The 27,493-nt window shown below is 35.5% G+C and overlaps 1 protein-coding gene across 2 annotated transcripts; it reads left to right on the plus strand.

Moving 5' to 3' along the window:
• Window positions 1-19,168: 19,168 nt before the first annotated feature.
• Window positions 19,169-26,501, plus strand: LOC141708491 (putative uridine kinase C227.14). 2 transcript variants are annotated; one of them, XM_074512147.1, is made up of 13 exons: window positions 19,169-19,326; window positions 19,866-19,999; window positions 20,424-20,467; window positions 21,068-21,145; window positions 22,084-22,276; window positions 23,053-23,083; window positions 23,160-23,218; window positions 23,393-23,466; window positions 24,687-24,773; window positions 25,481-25,542; window positions 25,680-25,708; window positions 25,835-25,922; window positions 26,024-26,501. In XM_074512147.1, the coding sequence occupies exons 1-12, from the start codon at window positions 19,278-19,280 to the stop codon at window positions 25,919-25,921; spliced, it is 927 nt and encodes a 308-aa protein (XP_074368248.1). In that variant the 5' UTR covers window positions 19,169-19,277; the 3' UTR covers window position 25,922; window positions 26,024-26,501. The 2 variants fall into 2 exon arrangements, with proteins under 2 accessions (XP_074368248.1, XP_074368247.1); XM_074512146.1 differs by having other exon boundaries at window positions 25,835-25,894.
• Window positions 26,502-27,493: the final 992 nt, after the last annotated feature.

Below are 27,493 nucleotides of genomic sequence, written 5' to 3' on the forward strand. Positions count from 1 at the left end.
GTTACCAACATATTTCTGGGCTGAAGCTGTTAATTGTGCCTGCTACACTCAGAATATTTCTTTGATCAATCAAACTAAAGGCATGACTCCTTATCAGTTGTTCAAGAGAAGAAAACCAACTCTAAACTTTCTTCATGTCTTTGGATGTAAATGCTTTATACTGAGAAATCAATCTGACCATAAAGGGAAGTTTGATGCAAAGGCTGATGAAGGGATATTTGTTGGTTACTCAGCTGGAAAATCTTATAGGGTCTACAATCTAAGAACCAACATTGTTATGGAATCTGTGCATGTTGTGTTTGATGATAAAAAGATTGATGGACTAACAGATGAGGGACACAATGAGAGACTCAACAACATTGAGATATATTGTGATGATAGTGAAGAGGAGATTGATGGAGATGATACTTCAAAAGGGATTCAAAATATGCCCTTGGATAATGCACAAAATTATGCATTCGTTGATAGAGGCAATGCAGTATCCGTTAAAAGACATAGTGCATCATCTGTTGAAGTACAAAATGAAGCATCCGTTGATCATAGTTCATCAACGGATAATCGATTTACATCATCAGTTGATAGAACTCCAAATTCCCTGCAAAGAACCAACAACTCAGGGGGAGTTTCAACTAATCAACACTTTGTCTCACATCATGATAATACTGAGGCCACCTCATCTAGAGCACATCTTCCACCTCAAAGGAAATGGACCAAGAATCATCCCTTTGAACTGATCATTGGTGATGCATCATCTAAAGTGCAAACAAGAAAAGCTACTCAAGATGAATGTCTGTACAGTAGTTTTCAATCTCAGGAGGAACCTAAGAAAGTGGAAGAAGCTTTATTGGATCCAGATTGGATATTAGCTATGCAGGAAGAGCTGAACCAATTTGAGAGAAACAAAGTTTGGAAGCTGGTACCCAAACCAAAGAACAAGAGTCCTATTGACACAAAATGGGTATTCAGAAACAAGATGGATGAAAATGGCATTGTCATAAGGAATAAAGCCAGATTGGTTGCTAAAGGCTATTCTCAACAAGAGGGAATAGATTTTGATGAAACATATGCTCCTGTTGCAAGACTTGAAGCCATCAGAATTTTTCTAGCCTATGCAGCCCATGCCAATTTCAAAGTCTATCAAATGGATGTCAAGAGTGCATTTCTAAATGGGAAATTGGAGGAAGAAGTCTATGTAAGTCAACCTCCAGGGTTTGAAGATCCAAATTTTCCAGACTATGTGTATTATCTGTTGAAAGCACTCTATGGACTGAAGCAAGCACCTAGAGCCTGGTATGAAACCCTATCAAAATTCCTTTTAGAGAATCACTTCAATAGAGGTACTGTTGATAAAACTTTTTTCTTTAGGAATGTTAATGGCTCTAGTATACTTGTTCAAATTTATGTAGATGACATAATATTTGGTTCTAAAGATAATAAACTTTGCAAAAAGTTTGCTAAGCTAATGCAAAGTAAGTATGAAATGAGCCTGATGGGAGAACTAACCTATTTTCTTGGTTTACAAGTTAAACAAGTTAGTGATGGAATTTTCATTAGTCAAACTAAATATATTCATGATCTTCTAAAAAGGTTTGACTTAATGGAATGTTCATCTGCAAAAACTCCCATGGCCACTGCCACCAAACTTGAATTGAATAAGACTGAAAGGTCTGTGGACATTACAAGTTATAGAGGCATGGTTGGTTCACTTTTATATTTAACTGTCAGTAGACCAGATATAATGTTTGCTACATGTCTGTGTGCTAGATTTCAAGCTGATCCAAGGGAGTCTCACTTAATTGCTATCAAAAGGATTTTCAGATATCTCAAGGGTACACCAAATTTAGGTATTTGGTATCCTAGAGAATCTGGCTTTGATCTAATTGGTTATTCAGATGCAGACTATGCAGGTTACAAAATAGACAGGAAAAGTACAACAGGCTCCTGCCAATTCCTGGGAAACAAGCTTGTATCATGGTTTAGCAAAAAGCAAAATTCGGTCTCTACTTCTACAACTGAGGCTGAATACATTGCTGCTGGAAGTTGCTGCTCTCAAGTGTTATGGATGAGGAATCAACTCCTTGATTATGGACTTCATGTTGATAGAATTCCTATCTTTTGTGACAACACAAGTGCCATAGCCATAACAGAGAATCCTGTGCAGCACTCAAGGACCAAGCACATTGATATCAAGTACCACTTCATCAGAGAGCATGTCATGAATGGTACAGTGGAACTACATTTTGTTCCAAGTGAACAACAAATTGCAGACATATTTACCAAGCCACTTGATGAATCAACATTCACAAGATTGGTATGTGAGCTAGGTATGCTTAATTACTCATAAAATTTATGTCCTAATTGCAATTTGAATTGAAGCCTGAAATATATTAGTTGCTAGAACAAATTTGACTTTTTAACACAGATTATTCCATCAACGGGTATTTCCTATCCGTTGAAAGTCATAATTGTTCCATCAACGGATGTTCATTATCCGTTGAAAGACATATACATTTCTGGAATTTTTATCCGTCAACGGATAAAACTGTAGTACTTTTCAACGGATGACAATTTACTTTATCCGTTGAAATGTCACATCAGTCGATTCAGGTGTCTTACAGCCGTTGATTCTATTTTCTTAACCGTTGATACTCATACATACAACTGTATGTATTTGTTTTAAAGGTAGTTTTTAGAATACTTACAGTTTATTTTTAAACGGCTGAAACTCACTTACATATATTTATTGTTTAATCTTTTATTTATGCTTCTTAATTTGAGAAAGTATAAAAGCCCTTCTGATTTTTCATTTTTACTTTACGCTTTCTTGAAACTTCAAAGCTTTTACCATTTACTCTCTGCAAAACCTTCAAGTTATTCTCTGCAATTTCTACTTACAACAATGGCACCAGTAGTAAAAATTATGTCTCAATCTGGGTTCATCTATGAGAAGAACAATTTCATAGCTTTGGTAGCAAAGAATGAAGCTCACTCAGATTATCACAAAATGATGGACTTCATCAAAAACTGTAAACTTAGCTATGCAATGCTGGAAGCCCCAACGATTTACTGTGAAGTAGTTGAGGAGATTTGGACAACTGCTGAGTTCAACTCCATAGATATGACCATCTCTTTCACTCTCAAAGGTAAAAATCACTGTGTTAACTGTGATGATTTACTAGCATGTTTTAAATTGCCTGAGAACAATGCCATGACACCACACACTGATAATGATGTATCCAGCATGTTAGATTCCATAGGTTATTCTCTTAACTCTGCTAGTTTAGGGAGTATTAAAAGAAAAGGCCTTAGGAAAGAATGGAGTTTTCTTGGGGATGCCTTTATCAAGGTTTTCTCTGGGAAAATTAGTAATTTTGATGCCATAACTTCATCTCTTGTTAATATGCTCTATATGCTTGTTTCTGATAGGTATTTTAACTTTAGCAATTATGTTATGCTAGAATTGGGTACTAGATTAGGTAACAAAGCTAATAGACGTAATAACATCTATTATGCTAGATTCTTTATGTTATTGGCTAACCATGTTGCTGAAGGTTTGGTCATAACCAATGAGAATAACAAACTCAAGTGCTGGGCACAAGAGAAAAGAGTTCTTGCAGATTTGTTGAGAATGGATCTCAACAGCAGTGTACCATTGGTATATTTACCAATCATGGATGCACCTCAGGTAAGTGAGGTAATTGTTTCTACAACTCCTACTTCTTCCAACCCCTCTATTTCTTTATCTTCTAGTGTGCCCATGGAATCTGTGACAATGCCCCAACAGATTCCTACCAAGGTCACCAAAACTAAACTTTCAAAATCAAAGACAAAGAAAACCACCTCTGTTGTTTCTCAAAAGACAATAGTTGTAACACCTACCCTTAACCCTGAGGGGAGTGAACAGGGTGTGAGTGGTGAGGGGAGGGCTGAACATCAAAGAAACCCCCAGGATAAGGAAGGAGAGATAAGTGTTTCCCAAGCTAGCCAAGCCACAGTTTCTCAAAAAGCTGTGGTGGTTGAAAAGGTTACTAGCACATCCCTAGCTGCATTCTCCCAAAAGGATGTAACTATTGAAAATAGTTCCCAACCAGGAACACAGATCAAACGAGGGAGGGATACAGAAGCCAAACACTCACCAACAAAAGCTTTTATTAGAAGAAAGAGGGCTAGAACCCAATCTTCTACACAGGGTGCACACACTGCACAGATACATCCATCTGTATCTATGCCTTCTCAAACTCAGTTTGATATGGCTCCAACAAATATGGAGTCACAGCCCCATTCTCTCACAAATAACACACATCAATCACCACACACTTCATCACCATCTCTGGATGTGGATATGTTATTCCCATCAATTCCTGATTCTCCCTCTTTACAACTCAGGGAGGAGCCCCACTCAAATACAGGTGATCATCATCTTTTAGATGATTTGTTGGATCACCCGCAAATTCTTTCAGATGTAATTGAAGGATCTGTGTCACCAAAACTCAAATCAATCCACACAGATTCAACAGTTATATCACTTTCAATTTCTACTTCTTTTCCTTCTTCAACGGATATCACTCATCCGTTGACAAGTGGTTGTTCTTCAACGGATAAGCTTAACAGCAGTTATCCGTTGATACCATCAGTGTCACCTTCAACGGCTATTCCATATCCGTTGATAGTCTCTACACACACAACTGAAACAATTCCAAGTGTAGAAGACATGAAAACTGTACAATCACTTTTAGGACTGAGGGAAGGGAGTGACAATTTGAGTGAGAGGCTGGGTTGCACCCAGGCAAAAGGAGAGATTGAGAGCTCAAATATGCATGCTATTTCTTCCAGCATGGCAAAAGTAAGTGAGAGGAGTACCACCTTAGTAGGTGAAGGTGAGGAAGTGAGGAGTGTGAGCCAGGGGAGCCCCTAATGCAAGAATATAGAGAAAAAGAGAGAAAGGCAGGTACAGCAGATATAAGGGTGGATCCAGCCATTGCTAGTGAGTCAATGATTGTGGATGATGCTGAAAAGGAAAGACAATTTCAGCAACATTACAAAGCTGTAATTGATAACATTTCCTTGGATGCTGACACTTTTACTCATCCTGTGTCAGCCTATCAGTTGTTGGCTGCTCAGGGCAATGAGGAGGCAGAAAAGACACTACATCTAGTACATACAACAGAATCTCTTCAAAGGGATAAAGCTGCTATTAACAAGATGCCTTCTACAGCTGGTGAGTCATCTGAGGAATTTGGAGTAAATTCTGATGATGATGACTCTGTTTCTTTTGATGGAAGCATGAACTTAGGGGGAGATGAAAGCCCTAGTTCTATTCCAAATTTACCTGAATGGGCCTTGAAAAGGAGTCTACACCAGGACAATTCAATGTCTCCTTAGTCAAACAAATCAGTACTATCCAACAGGCCATTCAGAAAACTTCATATGCTGGTACCAAGGCAATCCTTACAGCTCACCTGAACTCACTGCATCTCATGAAGTTGCAGCAAGTAAGCCAGAATCTGAGTGTGGATGAACTCAAGAAGGATATTGCTGACTTGAAATCCTATAATTCTGAAAAATTGGATTCAGTCATGCCCTATGGTACAATGAGGGACTTATTGTTGAGATTGAAAAAGGATTCAAATACTGAAAAGAGGCTGGCTAAGTTAGAAGACAGAGTCCAAGTTATTGAAAATTCTGTGGCCAGCATTCTTCACAACCAACAATCTCAAACAAGTCTACTTATGCAGCTGGCAAAGGCACAAGGCTTGACCCCTCTCCTTGATGATAACAAAAAGGGGGAGAGAAAAAGGGAAGGGGAAGGAGAGCCATCTACAAAAATCCAGATATCTAAAGTGCTAGTTCCTGCCATCACTACTTCTCCAATTATGCAAATCAAAGGAAAGCCTGATGGAATTGACCTAATCCAGCTAGCAGCAGCTGAAATTCAAGTGAAAGAGCAAAGGAGGAGAATTGATGAAAGGGTGCAACAAGTGTTTGGCTCAACACAAGATAAATGAATATCTGTGAAATATAGCACAAAGGTTGAACCAATCATTATGGAGCACAAGCCAGAAAGGAGGAATAAGGTTGGAGAGACTTCTTTCAAGAATCTAAAACCTATAGTTCTCAAGCCCAACACTAGATCCAGCAAGGACTCCACAAAGAACCCCCTAGACTTTGCTCAGATGAAAGAAGTGGACTTTCCTCTTCCAAAGCCTGATGAAGACAAAGTTTTGGGTGCTAACATCAAAAAGCACAAGGAGACCAAGGACATAGTTGAAAGAATGAAAATGGCCATTATCTTTAGAGAGGGAAAGAGTATCTGTGTGATGCAAGGACATCCTAAATTTCTAAAGGCCAAGAGGGAAGAAACCAAAAGGTTGAAGAAAGAAGCTGAAAAACTCAAGGCTGACAAAAGAGCACAAGCAAAGCTTGAACAACAGCTAAAGTCAAGTCAAGTTGAAGGAGAGAAAGGAATTGAAGTCAGGGGTGAAGACAAGATTGCAAACCTAGATGAGGTTTTTGGGAGTATATTTGGTGAGAGTATGGAGGAAAGAGAGGAATGGCAGAAGGGAAACAGAAGAAAGGCCAAGGCACATAGAAGGAGTGAAGATAACACTGAAGAAACTAAATCAATATCTAAACCACTACCTTCCATACCTGAACCTTGTGTTGCTGATCCCACTATAAACATATATGGTGAACTAATCATCCCAAAAGAGGAACCTATTGATTGGGACACCATCAAATTGCCTAACTTTTTAACCAATCTTCCACTACCAAAGAAACAGAAAAGAAAATCCAAATCTACACCTCCCCTAACCTCTAAGAAATTCACTCAAAAATAAAAACCTAAGCCTAAGCCACCCACTTCTAAAGATGATTATGTTCACATCTGTGACATAAAAGAAATTTCAGACATTGAACTCTATCTGGATGAGCTGGAGGATGTAAGGGGAATAGCTGCCTACAGACAGCTACCAGAGAGATTGGTGTTCAGATACAAAGGAGCTGGGGAAAGAACATGGCCTCTCTACAGGATTCTGAATGAAGGCTACTCTACCTTGATCAGAGTCTTTTCAGCCATACAAAAGGATTCTGGCTTTACCAGGACTGCCAAGACTGAAATTCTCAACAAGATTGCCAACATAAGGAAAACCTGGAGGGAGCCCAATGTTTTGCCCAGAACTTTACTCATTCAAGAAAGGGGAATTACAATCCACAAATCACCTCATTGGTTGATGGAATTTAGAGATGATAAAGGAGTCAGAAGATTTTTCAGACTTGAAGACCAACTCAAGATTGCCAGCAATGAAACTCTCAAGGAAATGCAATCTAAGTTGGATATCAGTGATGAAAATGAAGCTGAATTCTACAGACAACTCCAACTCAAAATTGAGTAAAATGACAAAGGGCTAGGAAAGAAAACAAGGGAACAAAGAAGAAAAAGATGATTTGCTCAGACTAGAGGAGCACCTTTGGAAATTCTGTAAATCTTCAATTACCTCCTAGTACATACACTTTTGCAGCACTTTTAAATTTCTACTTAGTTTCAATTCATATATTTGTTAAGTGTTTTGTTATCATCAAGTTAATCCTGAATTTATGTCTACAATTCTTATAGATATAAATAGGGGCAGATTGTTAGGAATATATGTGTATTAGTTTGATGATATGTTTAACAAAACACTTAAGTAGAAGTTTAGTGTTTGTAGCCTCAACGGATAAGACCACTTTGGCTATCCGTTGATGGTGCAGCTTTACTTAGAAATAAGTCTAGTGTTGTAGCACATTTCAGTCTCTGTATTTAAGATATAATTCTTAGAAGTTGAGAGAAAATATAAGTCATGTTGACTACTAGAAGATATGCAAATAGGAAGGCCAATTGTAAATATTTCATGCCTTGTAATTTTGTATAAATGAAGTGGTATCAACGGATATCTTAAAGACCTTCAACGGATGAGAAACAAAGCTTCAACGGATGTCTCTAAAGCTTCAACGGATAGAGCTTCAACTGCTAACACATCAACGGATAAAGCCATCAACGGATGAAGGCTTCAACGGATGTTCTGTTAAATAGCAGTTGATAAGTGGTAGTTGTAACAGCAAACAGAGGCACATGGGTTGACAGAGATAACTGAAATGTGGAAGCCTAATTTTAGGAACATCAGAAAAAGCAGCCGTTCTACTCTAGTACAAAGAGGCAAAAGTCAATAAAGTACTTGAGTAATATGGAGAAGAAACAAGTGGAGAACTTATTTTAATATTGTATTTTTATCTTTGTCTTCACTTGTACACTTGGTGATATATAAACCAAGTAGCAGCTAGTAATTAAAAAAGAATTTTTCCAGTGCTGTTTAGAAATATCCTGAGAGAAAAATTATCTTGTTTGTACTAGGACGCAGCTGTGATCAACATCAAGAATCACAGATTTTCTGAAATACCATCTCTGGTGGAACAACAATCCACCAGAAAAGTTTTTAAGGTATGTTGTGTTCTTTACATTAGTGCTTGAATATATATATGTCTGTATTAGCCTAAAGCAATTCACACACTTGTTTATCTTGAACACAAAGCCTTTAAAACTGCTCAAAACTTGAAAAAGTTTTGAGATTTACATTCAACCCCCCTTCTGTAAATCTCATTATTAGTCCTCTAGGAATAACACAACTACATTGCTTTCACTGATGCTAACCAAGCCCCAAACAGTTTCAAGGGGTTTGTCAAGTTCTTGTCTGAATCTTATCTTGCAGGTGCTTTAACTGCTAACCCAGTCCTGTACTGCATGAGTTCTTGACAACAGGAGTAGTGAGGACAGTTATGAATGATAACTCTATGTCCATGGTGGTAACTTGCACAATTAGAGGCCAACAATTAAAATTCTATGAGCAAGATGTGAAAGCAACTTTGGGTCTTCCAACTGCAAATATGGTGGAGGTGCCAACAGAGGATGAGCTTGCAGAGTTCATGGATTTCATCAACTATGATGGAAGGATCAACCTGGTAAGTCTGAACAGAACAAACCTAAGGAAGGAATGGTCCTTTGTGTTTGATTTTATAGTGAGGGACTTCACATGCAAAAAGATAGGATATGACAAGATGTCAAGTGTGGTACAAAAGCTGGTGTTCTCAATAGCCCACAACAGACACTTGAATGTTGGTCTATTTATCCTGGAAGAACTTGCTACCAGGCTAGTTATGCCCCATTCTGCAAGAGGTAAGGAAATATTTTATCCTAGATTTATTATATCTACTTTAAATCATAAAGTATCAGATATACATTTGCTTAATGGTATAGACAGCACACAAATATGCAATTGTAAGAAAGTGTCCAAAATTATATTTGGCTCACTTACTACAAAGAACAAGGTAACTGTGTGTCTAAAAATCACTCCATTTATGATGGAGAGGTTTAATACTTACCCTTACCCCATGCCTGACATGAGATCAAATGCACAATCTAGTACATCTATGGTCCCTGAAGCTGTAGAAGTACAAATACAAGAAAACAGCATGGGCCTTCCCAAGCTGAGACCACTTCTTCTATACCACTAGAAGCTAGGAAACCAACCACTTCATCTTCCCAAAAGGGTGAAGTGAGGAAAAAGAAGAGAAAGAAGGCAAACCTGACAATCATAAATGAGAGTGGTGAGGAAAACACAGAAACTGAGTCACCCTTGGTCAAGAAAACAAAGAAGGTTAAGAACTTGGAGCTGACCACTCAAGCCACCTCTACATCCTCTCAAAAGGACGCAATTGTAAACAAGGGACTTAAACAGACTCTAGAGGAAGCCTCTTGAAAGGATGTCTCTATTGAAAAGAGCATTAGCCCAAATGCACCCTGTAATGAGTCTACACAACCATCACTTCAACAAATCTAAGTTTATGGTAGGAGAAATAAGGATGACACACACAAGGAGAGCATATCCCTTGAAGCTCCCTCATCTATTCCGGGGGAGCTGCCAACACTCAGTCTTGAAATTCAAAATCTTCTATCTAATATTTCTTCCTCCTACAATGAGACACTTGAATCTAATCCTCAAGTGTTGCCACCTTCAAGTGACTTGGTTCAAGAAACCTTGCTCGCCACCCAGACACCAAATTTAGATGGTGAGAGGGTACTAGCTGGGGTAGACCTTGATGACACCATTATAAACATGGGGGATTCATCAGTCTTTACTGAAGACCCTATGGTGATTACAGATGCACCTTCATATATAAATCAGCCTTCACAGGCTTTTAGGTTTGAGGGTAATACTCCTGAGGGGGAGCTATCTAAATCCTCTCCAATTCAATTGGAGATTCCTGTCATAAGAACAACTCCCCTCAAAACCCTAGATGAAATTGCACTAACAATTGATGTTAGGAGTACAATTTCCAATGAACCTGCTATGGGAGAGGCAAGTATATCACATTCATGTGACAGTGCTTTACAAGAAGCACAAGGGTTTGAGGTTGGTGCACATGACAGTATCCCAGTCAAATCCCCTCCAATTCCATTGGAGGTTCCCACCACAAGTGGAGGACAACACCCTGTCATAAACACAGTGCAAACTATGAGTCAAACTGTGACTGCTGTCACAGGTGTTCTGTTACCTTGTCACCCTCACACCCAACAAATCAACCTTCAACTTCTCAACCTCAACAACCACACCTCATTTCACAATGGCTACAGACAACTAACTCTCAACCTACAACTGTAGATGATCTTCTTGTTGAGCAAATTTCTGGACTATCTAACATTTCACAGCATCTACTTACTTCAGATATGAGCAACCAGGACTATCAAGCCATTCTGCTAATATATAATGAAGAAGTTGAAAAACAGAAGGAGAAAATTGTTAATGAAGCTGAGCAAGATGAAAATATAGATGCTTGGTTGTCTAAGGATTTTGCTTTGGAGATGGATCAGGTCTTGGATAGGTTTAGAGATGAATATGTCACCATTCTACGAAGTAATGCCAAGGCCTTGACTCCACAAGATGTCTATGATGCAGTCACTGAAGTTAACAAAGCTCAACTCAAGGCTTTTCACCTATTTGGTAAAGCTCTAGAACTAAAGATGGCTGGCCATTAAGACAACGTAAGGAAGCTGGTGAGAGAGAAGATGGATGAGATCATACCTTCTCAAGTAAAGATCACCTCAAAGTTTAAACATTTTGCTGACCAAATGGCAAGGTTAGATCTGACTTCTATGGAAAAGATGTCAAAAATTTCAGACAGTCTTTCATTGCTCTCCATGAGGTGGTTCAACAACAAATAACAAGTTCAAATGACACAAAGCTCAAGTTGAACCAGCTTCACTAAAGCAGATATGAGCCCTCTGCATTGCTCATGAAGGGTATCAAACAAGATGTAGAAAAAACTTTTGGATCCTCGGTAGCTTCAAGATCTCAACCACCTACTTCCACATCTACAAATCTCCAAATTCAAGCTCTTCAAGTTCAGGTTTCCACTCTGCAATCCTCCAATAACAACCTAACAGTTCAAGTGCAAGCTCTCACTACACTAGTGTAGAGTCAACATGCAGACATTCAAGCCTTGGTGGACTCCCACAAGCACTTACAAATGCAAAATTCTGTTACTTTGGGAGCCATCATGGGCAAGCTCAATATTCCATTGCCTACACTTCCTTGGTCTGTGAGGCCATAATTACCAACTCCCCTACTCATGCTTGTTCCCAAGACTAAGGGGGAGATTGAAGCTAGGATTCAACAATCCAAGGATGCTGGTAAATCTAAATCTAAGGGTCCTGTTACATCAATTCAATATGGTCAAAGTTCTTCACAAACTCAACAATTTCCAGATGTAGGGAAAGACAGACTCATCAAGGCTGCAGAAGGACCAAATCAAGATCAAGAATTTAGTGAACTTCTTGCAGCCCTGAGGATGTCTATTCAAAACAACTACATCACATACAAAAGAACATTGGCCAAGACTATCAACTCCATCAGGGAAGTGGTTGTGAATGTTGAAAACTACTTGCAAAAGAGGATTGTTGTCAATATTAATGATGGTGGTGTGGACAGATGTCTTTAGGTGTCTCTTTCGAATCTCAGAACTTTAAGAGCATCTAAGCTAGATGTAGTGATTGACAAGGTACATGTAGTCATCACAAAGGACACCCAGCTGCTTCATTAGCTCAAAAATGCACAGATAGCAGCTTTCCTGAAGCCTATCTATATCCAAATAAAGGGGTGACCTACATCTGTCCAAGGACCAAACAATGCAAGCAACTTATTATTCCCAAAAATTATGTCAGATCAAACATGAGGCTGATCATGACTATTCAGTCTGATCTAAACTACAAAAAGAACAAGAAGGTTGAAGATGTGGAGATGATAAGGATCTTGGACAGGTACCTACTGAATCCTGACACCATGTTGTGAACATTACAATTTAGTTTAAAAGATGACAAGGATGATGATGAGAAGAAGAATGATGGGCAAAAACCTTCTGGCTCAAATCCAAGTCAATCTTCAAGGGCAACTGGTAGCAATGACAAAAAGCAAGATGAGAAGAAGGGAGATGACAAGAAGAGAGGAGAAGAGAGAAGGAGAAAGAAAAGGCAAGATGGGTCAGAACCACAACAACAAACCCTAAAAATCCAAATTAACCAAGCTCAACCTTCTAAGCCAACAAACTCAAACACTAAACTACCTCAAACCTCAAAGCCTAAATACTTGTACAAACAAACTGCTAACACCTTTCTGAAAATACCAATCACCTCAAACCAAACATTTCTCGAGAAAATTTCAAACCTACCTTCTGTTAAGCCATCAACCAAAATTCACTACAAGTCTGTTTGGAGGAAATCTAAGAAAATACAAGTTACTGAGAGGGCCATCTGGAATTGTTATAATCAAAGTGATTTTCTACCTCGAAACTGGTGCATCTAAGATGAAGACTACTTTTAACAATTAGCTGAAGAAATGGCTAGAGTTTGGGTTGTAACACTAAGGCAAGTAAGAATATACTATTAGGATGGATCCTTTACATTTCTTGGCAGCAACTTAATGGACACCTTTTCACCCACATAAATCAAGAGAGTGATAAGCTTACTGAAGGATAAGGATACTGCAACTAAGGCATGGAGATCTGTTTTGGCTGAATGGTTGGTAGAAAGGGAAGAAGAAGAGTAAGAAACAAGGCTGAAAGTGAGGAGAAGAGGAGAAAGTATGATGAGGAGATAGAAATGTTCATTCAAAAATCTGAAGATCTTAAGGCAAAAATGATGAGCAGAGTTATCAAGGATGGAAAATTTCTAAATGTCAAAGCTGGCACATTCTCAAGATTTAGGATTGATTTACTGAGTAGTTATTCAATACATGACAAACTCAAACTTGTGGAAGCTTTAAGAGGGACACCAATCATAGAGGAAATTGAAATTCTTGTATACTTAAAGGACCTCATTAGAGAAGAAATAGGAGATGATACATTTGTCTGATGTGTGTATATGATAAACTCGAGAAATCACCTAATGTATAAATGTTATATTTGTGTCAATTTGTATGTAAAGTCTAATTTTTCATTGTAGCTTGGGGTTAGTCTTGTCAACAGGCATGAATTTGTGATAAGTAATCTTCTCACAAATTGGGGGAGATTGTTGTGCAAGACATGCATGTGAGTCAAATTGACAACCCTAAGTAAGTTGTATGATAATCTAAGTTTGTATTTTGTATTGTATCACTTAAGTCTGTAAAAATGATAATAGATTATACTGGAGTATTTTTCTGTAAACAGTTACAAGCCTAAGAATAAACTCTGGAAGAAGATCATGAAGATCATGCCTCAGAGAAAGTGTAAAGAAGCTTGGGTTGAATAAATCTGTTTTGGGAAAAACATTTTTAAGTCAAGAAATCTACAAGTCACAGATTAAGTGTTATAGAGAAGTCATTCGAGAACTCTAGAATGACTTATCGAGAAGTCAAGAAAAGCTTATAGAGAAGTCTCAGAGATACCGACAAGCCAAATTGTAGACATGAAGATTGGAGATATCGACAAGCCATTTCTTTACTAGAGAACTCTGAAATATCGATAAGTCAAAATATCACTAGAGAACTCAGAGATATCGATAAGTTAGTTCTACATGCAAAGAAATGGAGACCTCGATAAGTCAAGCTCACTCGAGAACTCAGAGATCTCGATAAGTCAAGATCATACTCGAGAACTCAGAGATCTCGACAAGTCAATTTTATATTCGAGAACTCAGAGACTTCGATAAGTCACAACAACTATAGAGTAATAAGAGATCTCGATAAGCCATTATACTTATCGAGATGTCAAGTTCTCTATATAACAAATTGGAGATCTCGAGGTAAAACTCCAAGTACAAAGTGCAGACCAGTTAAATATCCAAGATTATCAATCAATAAACAAATCAATCACTGATTAGAAAAGTCTACAAAAACAGCTTGAAGAGTACAAGATCAAAGGCCAAGATTAACTGACAAAGTAAAGTCACAAACATGCACGATTTGCAAAGATACACTAAGCCAGAAATAGAAAGTTTTAGTTAAATTAAAGTAGGGTTTAGTACATGCTATTGTATGCTGTGTAAAATCAGTGTTTACTATTCTATAAAGTAAACACTGTATGCTTTATTTCAGTTGGAACAGATAGATCTATAATTCTTGTAACTCTCAAGAGAGAAGCTGGGTTCTTAACATATCAAGAACTCCGAAATTTGTAGCAAAACACTAGCTTGATTTTTATATAAAATTAAGTGAGTTTTGAAAGATAGTGTGTTCATGTGCATGTTTTATTATTCCTGTTAAAGCATATTATCTCTACAAGAAAGATTATTTTGCCATTCATAATAGTTCAAAAAGCCATTAAAATTGTTTAAACACATTCACCCCCTGTGTTGTATTCATTACCTAACAACCAAGTTACATGTGTAGTAAGATAAAACATAAGTCTATTATCTAGGTCTAATCACATGTTCCTTCATTTCTCTGTCAAATGCAATCCAGGTAGATATGGCATATTTGAACGTCCCTGTTTTGCATGGAAATGTAAATGCTTCTTGATCTTCATAATCCTGATTACAGGCTGGCACATTTCTTTTGTATACAATCAACCCATGTGACTGTCAAGTCACTATCAACTCCTATTTGAATTAGTTATCCGTCGAGACTCTGTTGATTATCCGTCGAGACTCTTTTGGATCATCCGTTGATTGAGACTTGGGTCATCCGTCGAAGCCTTATAGAAACATCTGTTGAAAGTATTTCCATAGGAGTTGACTCAATTTCATTTATGCAAAATTACAAGGCATCTAATATTTACAATTAGCCAACATATTTTGCATATTATTCTAGTAGCCAACATAACTTAAATTATCCTACAACTTCTAATTCTCTAAGGCATTACAGTAGAGAGGAATGTGCTACAAAAACTTATTTAAACATAAGCTACTCTTTCAACGGATGACATAGTAAAATTATCCATTGAAAGTTACAATTACACTTAATTAAATCTACTAAGGTGTTTTGGTAAAATATCATCAAGCCTACAACATATTCCTAACAAGAGTTGCTTGGCTTTCTTTACAAATCATTTCTATCCTATTTGAGAAAGTCATGTGTTGATTATTCTTATTTTAGATTAGCTTGATTTCTAACTTCTTTCTCCCCGTTTATTTTCTCTGCCATGACAGTTTCTCACCGTATTATCTTTTACTTTTTCATATAAATTAACAATATAAAATTAACGATAACAAAAAATAGTATATACTTTCCGATCTCTAATAATGAACACTCGTTAACAATTATAAAGTGTAATTCAACTTTTTATGTTCCAAACTTGATTACATTCACATGCATACTGGTTTAAATTATATACATAAGCATAATGGTGTTATTGAGGGTGAATGTAAGTTTACCTGAAAAATATTTTGATTTATAATTCAGAAGAATAGTTGTTTTCAATAATGATAAAATATTCCCTGAAGTTAACTTTACGAAATTTCCTAATTTCAAATTAATAAAATTACTTAATTTTGATATAAATTTAATTTAAATACATTTTATTATATTTTAGAAATCATACCTTCCTATTTTACGTGATAAATACACAGTATGTAAAACTTAAGCACATACAAAGGTCACTACAATAAGTTTATAAAAAATTATTAATTAATAGACTCACATATTTATATCATTAATATCGTGTTGCATACTTGATTACAATTTAGGTTCTATACACATGTTTAATTAATTGTGCTAATAAGGGTGAATATATGCGAAGATATTTTAATTGATAGTCCCTTAAAGTTGAGAAAAATAATTGCTTTTAACAATAATAAAATGTCCCTTAAAGTTATCTATGCGAATTTTTTTTGTTTACCAACAAAACTACTTAATTTTTGTATAAATTTGATTGAAATATTTTCCATGACATTTTAAACATCACACCTTCGTATTTTACGTGATAAATACACATTAAGTAGCATTCAATCACTTACAAATATCATTATGATAAATTTTAAAAATTAATTTACTAATAGACTCGATTATCTATATATATGTGTGTGTGTGTGTGTTTGTTTGTATATATTATGAATATCATGTTGTAGACTGAATTATAATTTGAATTATATACACATGTTTGGTTGTGCTAATGAGGGTGAATATTAGTGTACGCGAGAAATATTTTGATTGATATATAGTTCAGAAGAGTAGTTTCTTTTAACAATGATAATATGTTCCTTAAAGTTAACTATGCGAAATTTTCCTAAATCACCAACAAAACTGCTTAGTTTTTATATGAATTTGATTGAAATATATTTTATGACATTTTAAACATTATCCTTCATATTTTACATGATAAATATATATTAAATAACACTTAAACACTTAGAATATTACAGAAATCTTCCACCAGTACCAATGTTCATAGAATTACATAAGACAATAATGAGAATAATACAAATTATGGGGACAAGATGATGAATGAACATATTGCTATATATCCATGTGGCCAGTAGAAACTAAGCAAGTAAATAGAGTATTATTTAAATTGAAACTTTATAGAAATTCCTGTTTATTGCATGTGTATGATATTTAATATATTTTTGTCTAGTACATTATATTAAGATGAAGACTGTATTATAAGGCATATAAGCCAAATTAGTCAAAAAAAAGATGAAAAGTGTAATATGACTTGGTCTGGTGGGACCAATTAGGTTGTTATTTGTAATGAATGGGGCCTGGAATTTTTTGTGAATATGTCCATTAAAATATGTATATGCAGAAAATGGGACCTCACAGGTATCTTATGTTATCATGCATGTGCATATATTGGTTTTAAAAATGATCTTTGTCATGTCTGCCACAAAAGGAAATGTACGAGAAATTTAGTTTATATTTATTTTAAATCTTCATTAGATCATACATGTACTTATGTCACTGATTGTCTAGCGTATTTGTTATTGTAGCTTTTTAGTTACAACTTGGATAGTTCGACATGAATATTATGCTAAAATTAGTAAACAAAGGCATCTCCCTCCAGTAATGAAGGCCAAACGTGAGAGACATAAGAAAAATGATCAAAGTAGAATGACATTTCACCTACCAATGAGGAAAAAAACTAAAAATATTTGCAAGTATTATAGTGCAAATCAAAGATCACTAATGAAGTATACTTGGCATTTTAATGTTATTTTTATGATGTTGATAAATTTCTAACACTGTGCCTTTTTGTAAAAATTGGATGAGGTCAAAAAGTAGAGTGCAGATCCAGCTTCATTAAGTGTAAGATGGTAAATAGTTGGACCATAATTCAAGAGCATGCTCCAAGAATGTACATTTAGGCCTCCTATTTCTTAAATTTTCACTTTTTAGCTTCTCTATTCACCCTTTTCATCTCCATTACTTGCATATCAAAAAGGTTCTCTTCTATTCTTTTTATTCGTCTTAAAGACCGTTGATAATTAATTTTCTACATAATTATATCCATCACCTCCATATACGCAATCTACGAGATCGGCTTCCATCCCTATCATTTTTATTCAACAGTAGCATAATTCACATGTATTCACTTACAATTAAGTTTTGTTTTTAATTTATAAATGTACATGATAATCATATTTCATGAAGAAGAAGGAGAAGAAAAGAGCTATTCAAATATATTGCAATGGTGTGTGCATATGTGTAGAGAGCAAGCAATAAGTTGTAACCCCCAAACCCCCTTTTTTTGGGCCTTTTATAGGCTCCCAATTTTAGGGTTTTGTACCTTTTTATCCTAGCCATTGATGAATCTTGGTTGGTGGATGATTGAATGGTTCAGATTATTAATGGGGTCCAGCTGTCTCCTTACTAATGAAATAACTTGAGGTTTAGACATATGGACGGATGAGATACAACCATTCCATTTCGGGTATTATGGGACCATTGACATCTTGATTGGCTAAGGGACCGCACTAGTTTGGGCCTGAGATGCTCTTTTCTTGGGTTTTTATAATGTTCTTTTGGCCTAATAATATTATGGCCAATCGGTACATACGCATATATAAAGATATATAACATTCCCAATTAAGTCATCAATTCTTTTACTTAATTAACCCCGACTTAATAACGCCGTAAGACAGATTAGACAGATGTTTATTGAATATTAGAGGAAGTCCTCACGATACTTAAAAATTATATTTAAAGGCCATCAAATGACTACTTCTAATTTTTAGTCATCAAAGTGTAAATTAATTATTTTATAAGCCAAAAAACTATTGAAATTTATATTATTATATTAAAAACGAAATATTAAAAATTTGGTTATTGATTCTGTGGTCACTAAAGCTTATCATATCAAATTGACGAGTACAGTTAAATATATGGATAAAAGATTCGAATCGCACTAGCAATATAAACATCGCACTGGTCTAGTCAAATCTATATTAAAACTAAAACAAACACCGCTGCCATCAACAAACTGTCATATGGTGCTTTATAAACTTTTTTATCCGGTTCACATTAGTTACCTATCTTAACTTCCAACTATCACTAATTATTATGTCAAATAAATCGTTCTCTCATTAAAAATATATAACACGTCTCCACTAACTCTGTTTTTTTCCTCCTTTCCTAATTTTATTCTTTTTATTTCAATAAAAATGTATTCCAAAAATTATTAAAATAATAAAAAAGGCATTTTTGAAAACAACTCTTGTTCGTGCGAGTAAAAAGAAACGTACACTAACACAACTACACACAGCATCCGCAAAGTAACTTAACACCTGTCATGTAGACTGAAACCCAAACACAAACAATAGTCAAACACAACACACAAGCATGGATGTCTTCTCCTTCTCTGCAACCTCCACTAGATGCTTACCTTCAGGTATACTTATCAATATTCACACCCGTTCCTTAATAATAATTTGTTTTGATTTTTGACTCGTACTTCAAGTTGCCAAGCGCAAAAAAAAATCACAGTTACTTAATTTATATCAAATTAAAATTTGTATCGCCAATACTGGTAATTTGTATTACTGTAACAATGATTCTTAGTGCTATCTCAGTAAGGTTTGCAAGTTAAAATTGATGATTTGCAGTGAATATGTATACAAATTACTTGCACTATTGGATCATCGATAATCAAACATTAATTGTGTGTAGTTACGATTAATTCTGTGTGTGAGAGCTCTACTGAGTACTGACTCAGCAATGCGTTTATTCAAATTTTGATTCGGCTTGATGAATAATGACTTCAATTTTTTAATCTGTGATGCTTTTGTATTAACTGCACATTGCACTTGTGTTAATGATCTTGGAGATATCGTACAATTTGCTTGAGTTAATTTTATTTTGTTTGTGGATTTTGCTTTGAAGTCTTCAAATGTTTCGTACTTTTCTTACATTTGATTCTGATTTATGCAGAGGTTTTCTTACTCAAAAATATTAGAGTTGCTGAATGGTATCGAGGTTCTGTTTCCTTCTTGCCCGTTAAATGCCCATCTCGTCTGCTACCAACTCACAATACTCTAGTAATTCGGAAGGGAAACTGTGTGCAGGTTCGGTGCATATTGTTCTTATTAGATTGTTACCTTTACAGAGTTTTTTTATTAGGTCCATACGGGCAGAAAGGAAAGAAAAGCTGTTACCTTTTTTTCAACTTTGATATCTATAGATAAGAGAAGGGTATCTTTCAATTGAAAACAAAAGAAGTGCATATTCAAACATAATCTATATTAAACCAAATCTGCATTATTATCAGCAACAAATGCAACCCTCACAAACCTAATCTTGAACATATCTACTATTTCTTTTCTCTTCTTTTAATAAATGTAAGAACAAGCTTTAATAATTTCCTAGGAAGTTTCAATGATAACAATTTGTATGTGTTATGCTCCCTTTTCCTTTTTCCGTATACTTTTTAACGACTTGATGGAATGGAATCTATATTTTAGTGATAGCTCGACTTGTATTGTTCATCAGGTATCATGCAGCCAAAAGAGTGAGATTACTGTGATAGAAGCCCGGTATGCTATCTATTCCTGTTCAACAAGATTAGCAAATGAAACATATAACCAAGTTGCCTTATTCTTTCTCTTTAAATAATCATGGCCGCTTTTATCCTTTGTGATTCCACTCACTTATTGTTCACTCTATTTCTTTTATAAAATGGGTATGGTGTCTGAACTGTAATGTGGTGACATTTTTACCCTAATATATTGGTGGTGTTCTTTTTACATTATTTACCTCATATAGGAGGCAAAAAGGACCTAGTAGGTGCTCTTAGAAAATGGATATGATGCCTGAACTCCGAACAGACGTAATGTGGTTATATCTTAGTCTTATATAGTGGAGGTGTCTCGCACATATTAGAATAATATAGAGGTGCACCTCAGATACAACCTTTGTTGAATTTGAATTTCCTTCCATCATGATGCAGAATTTGTTTCTGTTATTTATTATTACTTGCCTAATCAGCATACAAGCAGAGGTGGCAGCGAATACTCTGGACACATACACAATTAGCTTAGAATTGTACTTGCTATTTAATGACACATTTGTATCCATGGTAAAGCATTAATATGTCATTTCAACAGAAATCATTCTTTCATTCAATTTCTTTTAAGGTGTATGGATGAGATCTACGATACTTTGGCCAAGCGTATTGTTCCAACTGCGGCAGCTGCAACTGATGAATATTTTAAGTAAGCCCAAACTATTGAATCCAGAATCCCTGGTAATTGTATTTATTTGAATATATGAGTATGACTCGTAGCATATAAACTTTGGCCATTAATCTTTTCATTGTTTCTTAAAAAAATTTAAGGCCTGAATTTATTGCAAAATTCTGGCATATATTGTTGTTTATTCTGATATCTGCTATTTTATTTTTCGGAGATGGTTCATGTATTAACTTTTAACTATCACCCTTTTGACTCTTGGATGAGCATTCATAATATTCATGTTAACAATATGAAGAGTGTTGACTCGAAATTTTAAAATTGGGTTGAGCTAAAGTCCATTGTGCTTGAATTGCTTGTTTGATGTCTTTACTCTACTTGTGAGTTTATTTGCTATTAAAAATCCATTTCTATTTACCCGATGAAATCTGTTCCTTAGATCTCTTTATAACTGATACTTTTAAGTGCTAGTTAATTTTTTTTGTTAGTTTATTAAATTGAAAACTTGATTTGCGTACTCTGTGCTTCGACCAGTTATTGCCCCCGTACTTTCCTACGCCCATGCACTTGCGGTTTTTATTAATTACGGAATTTCCCTCAACAATTAAGCATAGGATAGAAATTTGAGTTTCCAGCTCATCGAGATGAATTTGTACTTACAACTTTGATATGTCTTTCTGTTAGAAGCTCTTTCAGCCACAGCTGCTTTACTTTCGTGTACTGATTTCGTTGTCTAATGCGGTGTTTTGTGTACTGATATTATTGTCTTACTGCGGTGCCATCTGTCCATTCTGTATGTTAATAGATTGGCCCAAATCATTCAAATCTTTCAAATAACAATTGATTATTGTTTGGATTTATTTGTGTTTTATTTGAAGTACTTTACTTTTTCCGTTCTTATTATACTGATCTGTTAGCTGATCTTGTGAATGGATTTTGAAACTGAGTTGGCATTATTATAGGCATATTATAGGTATAGCTGGTCCTCCTGGTGCTGGAAAGACTACCGTCGCATCTGAGGTTGCTCGACGTGTTAACATGTTATGGCCGCAAAAATCTTGTTCATTTGATTCGCAAGCTCATCCACCTCCTGTGGCCGCAGTTCTCCCAATGGATGGGTTCCACCTTTATCGTCATCAGCTCGATGCCATGGAGGTAATCTATCTCTACTTGTCTGCATTTACACACTGTTTATTATAATTCAGTTATACATTCTATACTTGCTCTTCTGCACTTCTAGTTGTATGCCTTAGGTGTAAACAAGGGTCTGGAGGACATCTTCCAGTTCACAAGGAGAAGCAAAAGATACTGATGGTTAGGAAAGCTAGTCTGAGTTGAAAGATACAAAGAAAATTAGTTGCACATCATTGTTTGTGAATTTTGGTTTTGTTAGTTAAATGAGTGCAGTATACACAACAATCTAGATCAGATTTATAAAAGTTAAAAACCTAGTTTTGCAATTAAAATATATGTGTATAAAAGCTTCGTATGAAGACATTAATTTGACTTTCAAAAGACCCGCCGTTCCATTAATGTCTTCAAAAATTCCTACTAGTGGCTTAGAAGTCAAAGCTGAGACCTGACCTGGATTTTGGAAAGGATAGGGTATCGACGTTATGTATAAGGCTTTCCACCTTGCCACTGAATTGGTAGCACCCATTTTTCATTCTTAAAACAAAGTTTTGGGTGTATCTATATTTCTATCCCATTATTCGTTATGGCAACAGTATCAGGAGTTTTCAAGATAACTGGTTTAACAGTCTTATTACGGTGACAGGCATCTAGTTTTTTTCTTTTAAATAGATAATGATAACCTCATTATTTGATAAACTCATGTTTTATTGGTCAAACTGAGTAAGGTGTCCATTTTTTATGAATCGTCAGATACTAATGTTTAGCGTTTAACAATTTTGAATTTTCACTATTTTTAGGATCCAGTGGATGCTCATGCAAGACGAGGAGGTAAAATTTCTTTCTGCTGTGGTCGGAATCTTAAAACTCCATAGCTCTTAGTATCTTAATTTCCTTGTTGAATCAGCTCCCTGGACGTTTGATCCTGAGCTTTTCCTTACCTGTCTCAAGACTTTAAGGGACCAGGTATAAATATTTTATAACTAATTATATATTTCTTTTGGTTTGTGAATTGACAAGATAAATTACTATAAGAGAATATTGTTTTTTCACAAGTTCAATAATATACAATACTTAATTTGCTTATGTTTGTTGCACACAATAGTATCTAATTTAACACTTGTGAGATCTGCACATCAGGGATCAGTTTATGCACCGTCATTTGACCATGGTGTTGGAGATCCTGTTGAAGATGATATCTTTGTTAATCTTCAGTAAGTATTATATGTTGTATTCACATTCCTAATATTCTCAAGTAGCTTTTTGCTGCTAAGGCGTGATTGCATGTCAATGTTGGTTATGATGGTCTTAACTAGCCACGTAGGTTATTAATAAGAGAAGCAGAATAATGGAAGTTTAGAAAGGATTAGATAAAATAAATGTAAAAGGTAGCCACTATTCATACAAAACACAAGTGTTATTTTGTTAATTTAGAGAATAAGCTTGTTAATAGGTTAAACAGAAAAGGGGGGAAAAGCAAGTAATGAGAGGGATTGGAGAAGCAAGGAAACCGACCTTCAGCTCTCAGCATTGGAATAGTATGGCCTACAGTCACAACGCACAATTAAATTCTCATAGGAGTATAAGATTTTAAGAACCTACAGTTACATATGGATGCCTGTATTGTCCTGAAGTACATTGTAAACACACCACCAGGATAGATATTAGCAAGTCTGAGACACTCAAAGCTTGTTGAAGGCACTCATATCTAGACAGATAATTTGTGGAGTTCTTGTAAAATAAATGCCCAAACTCTGCTCCAAAGACGCCAATCATCTGGAAAAAGAAAATGTTCAAAATCCAGACTGCCATCCTTGCTTGTTTTGCTTAAAGTATCTGCCTGTACATATACATTAACGTATAGTTTAACGGGGCATAACTTATTGCCCATATACATTAACAGTTAAGAAAATTTCCTATTTATAAGAAAAATTCATACTAAAACAATTTTATGTTTTCCATAACATAATTATTTAAAAAAGTACCTTATTATATTAAAAGTATTACATTTAATAAGATTTTTTTTAAAGTCTCACAAATTCAAAAAATGAATAGGTTATGATTTGAAAATATTCGAACTGAATTTAATCCGAACCGAATTTTTATCTGATCTTAATCCGAATTTAGCCTGATTTTATTCAGAATTAGACGCGAACTGAATTACATCTGACACGATCCGAACAGTCTCCAAATATATCATAATCCAAAAGTGTTACCGATCTGAAAATGATCTGATCCGGAACTGATCCGGTTATCCAAATTTTCACATCTACAAATACCTAAAGTATTGTTTAAAATGAACAGAATTATATATTTTAACTAAGGAACCTGGGAGTAACATATTTAAAAGTAGATACTACACCGAGAGAACCCTCTGCTTATAAAGTATTGTGAACCAGTTATGTATTCAACATTTCTTCTCTCCCTTTTGCAGGCACAAAGTCGTGATAGTTGAAGGTAACTATTTATTTTTGGAAGAGGGAGCTTGGAAGGAGATATCGTCTATGTTTGATGAGAAATGGTAAACTAAATGCTGATTTTAATTAGTTAGTAATCTTACAATTGTTATTGATAATTTTTTTTTTTTAGAGGCAACACATATTTAATATAAGTTAATATTTTACTTTGATCATGCTTTCTGTTTAGAAATTTCTCGGTGATTATAGACAATAGAATATAGCTTCCAAAAAGCAGCTGTCTAGGTGGTCTCTAATTTATCATATAATCTATTGTTGTATATGTTGATTAGGATATAGACTGTAAAAACATGACATTTACTCTAAACAAAATTTATGGATTCCTGGTGGTTTCCGCACTTGGTACTCTAAACAAAATATATGGATTTTAGGTGGTTTCCACACTTGTGAAATAGTAGATGTTTTAAAGTTTTTAAACACAGATAAGATGGCCGAGTCATGCCTTGCCAAATCAAGGCGGTTGACAGTTGCGGCCTAGCCTAGACCTGACGCCTCTAACCTAACAGTGGGGTAGTGGTGAGGAGGGCGGTCAGATTACATTTCATGCAATCCTTACATGGTCTTTGTGATAATGTATACCTTTATGGGGGAGCCGAGATTGAATTCCGGGACAGTTATACATTTTAGTTATCAGATGATATTTACAGTACGATACAGCTCATCTCCTAGGTTCATTTTGATGTTATAATATTTCTTGCAACTTGTACTTTTGGTGTGAAGTTGATTATGAAATAATGTAATCTGGCAAAAGGTTTGTAGATATTGATATTGACAAAGCAATGGAAAGAGTACTAAGGAGGCATATATCAACTGGTACATACTTTTTTTTGAAATTTCTTTTAAATATATGTGTTTCTTAATTTACTCTTTAAATTTCTGACTGAAGTGTTAAGTAATACATCCACGTAGAAATCTATACTGATGAATTCTCCCTCTTCTGTTTGAATTAGGAAAGCCTGAAGATGTTTCTAGGTCACGAGTAAGCTCTTATTTCATTGTTCTTTTCTGCTAATTATCCTGGAGAAAAAATTATTCATTTTCTTAAGAGATTGATGTTCATTTTCAGTACTAAGCATTTCCAAATCTTTTACTAATGACTTCCCAGGTGGAGCACAATGACCGACCTAATGCAGAACTCATACTCAAGACAAAGAAAAAGGCAAATGTAATAATCAAGTCAATTGACTTCTGAGGTTAACACCACAATCAGCACTTGAAAGACACTTACTCTTTTAATTTATTGTTCTTCTACCACACATCAGCACCTGATGAACTTCCGTTTTGTTGTTTACAGTATAGCGGCGGTTGCGATGATAAATGGTTAGGTCTCTTGTGATGTGATTCCAGCACCTCAATAAGTAGTGGGAAATTAAATCAATAGTTTTCCTGGGAAATTGGCACTGTAATGCTCTTAGGTTGCAGAATGGTTTGTCCGTAATTTACTTTTATGCTTGCATACAAATTTTGAACCTTGCTCTAGTTAGTTTTACTGAAAACTTAGGACTCTGTCCTCCTTAGGCCAAGCACGGCGGATGCCAGTTTAGAAATGAGGTATAGGTGAAAGTAAAGAAGTAATTTTTTTTAGTTGCAGTTGACATGTAAATATGGCGGTGTACTTGGCTTAATTGAGGGGGTAACTTTCTCGTTAAGTCTTGGACTTCCCCTGCAGTGTTTGACCAGGACTTGCTGAGACTATCCGTATTTGATGGAATCATGGAACTATGCAATTAACTTCATCATATATATATTTTTTCCCTGTTAAATGGCTTTAACATTGTGATGGAAAAATAGAACTTTGTATTGCATTGTAGTGAGATTGAAGATACATTGCCAACAAAGTGTTGGTGCTGTGGTTGAGCTCTTATATCCCTTTGCGGGAGGTTAGCAATTTTTTTTTGAAGGTAGACAACTTGAAGTCAGTAAATTAAAGTAGCATCGAAGTCGATCATTGAACCACAATACCACATTAATCAGGATCCCTATATTTCAATGTTACTAGAATGCTCATCAGAAAAGAGAGGAGAAAAATTCTTATGGTGTTATGATTCTGCTAATTCAATACTAAGGTTTGGTACATTCTGAACATGAGAGTTAAAAGATGATTAATGTGATTAAGGGCCTATGAGTCGCTACATAGAAGTGGAGTTTTCTATAGGCAGTTTGCTCGTTCCCGAAAGAGCTAAGGTTTATAATTAACGCCAAGGACATAAAATTTCACCTTAATTCGACGAGTGAATCGATAAGCAAATATAATTTGAAACAACATAGCAATGGTTAAGAGATATGATATGGTGTGAAGGCTTCGGGGGATTGAAGATAAGTGGTAGTAAAAAGAGTAGTTGCAGCATGCAAATCATGGGAGCTAGGTCAACATTGCAATATGTTGGACAAACTTAGTATTTTAGACTAAGTCGTGAATCATTTTGAGACTCTATATGAGTGAGACACATTATGTGTTAGTGGTGTGTATTTATTGGAACGTATTCTCCTCTTCGAGGGGATTCCAACGCATATTTACACGCTCAAAATGAGTAAAAGGTGAATGAGAACTGATGTTCCAAAATTTTACCTTTTAATATGAAAAGTGGTTTTGTACCACATCGAGAATAGCACAAACCTATTCCTTAGTTTTTCTTATAAATACCATGTACCACATCGAAAAGAAAAATAAGTCCTTTCAAGCCTCTCTTTATAAATAGAGTCTTAGGGCATCAGTTTTTATTAAGTCAAGGGAATAAGAGTCATCTCTTTCATTCTCGGTCTC

This window comes from Apium graveolens, chromosome 2 (assembly GCF_009905375.1).
Source record: "Apium graveolens cultivar Ventura chromosome 2, ASM990537v1, whole genome shotgun sequence".
Taxonomy (NCBI): Eukaryota; Viridiplantae; Streptophyta; class Magnoliopsida; order Apiales; family Apiaceae; genus Apium; species Apium graveolens.

Excerpts from the sequence above, each read along its gene's own strand:
- LOC141708491 (XM_074512146.1), top strand. The coding sequence starts at position 19,278 with ATGGATGTCTTCTCCTTCTCTGCAACCTCCACTAGATGCTTACCTTCA. Across the intron at positions 22,277-23,052 it reads ATCAGCTCGATGCCATGGAG|GATCCAGTGGATGCTCATGC; the intron begins GTAATCTATCTC and ends CACTATTTTTAG. Across the intron at positions 23,084-23,159 it reads TGCTCATGCAAGACGAGGAG|CTCCCTGGACGTTTGATCCT; the intron begins GTAAAATTTCTT and ends TTGTTGAATCAG.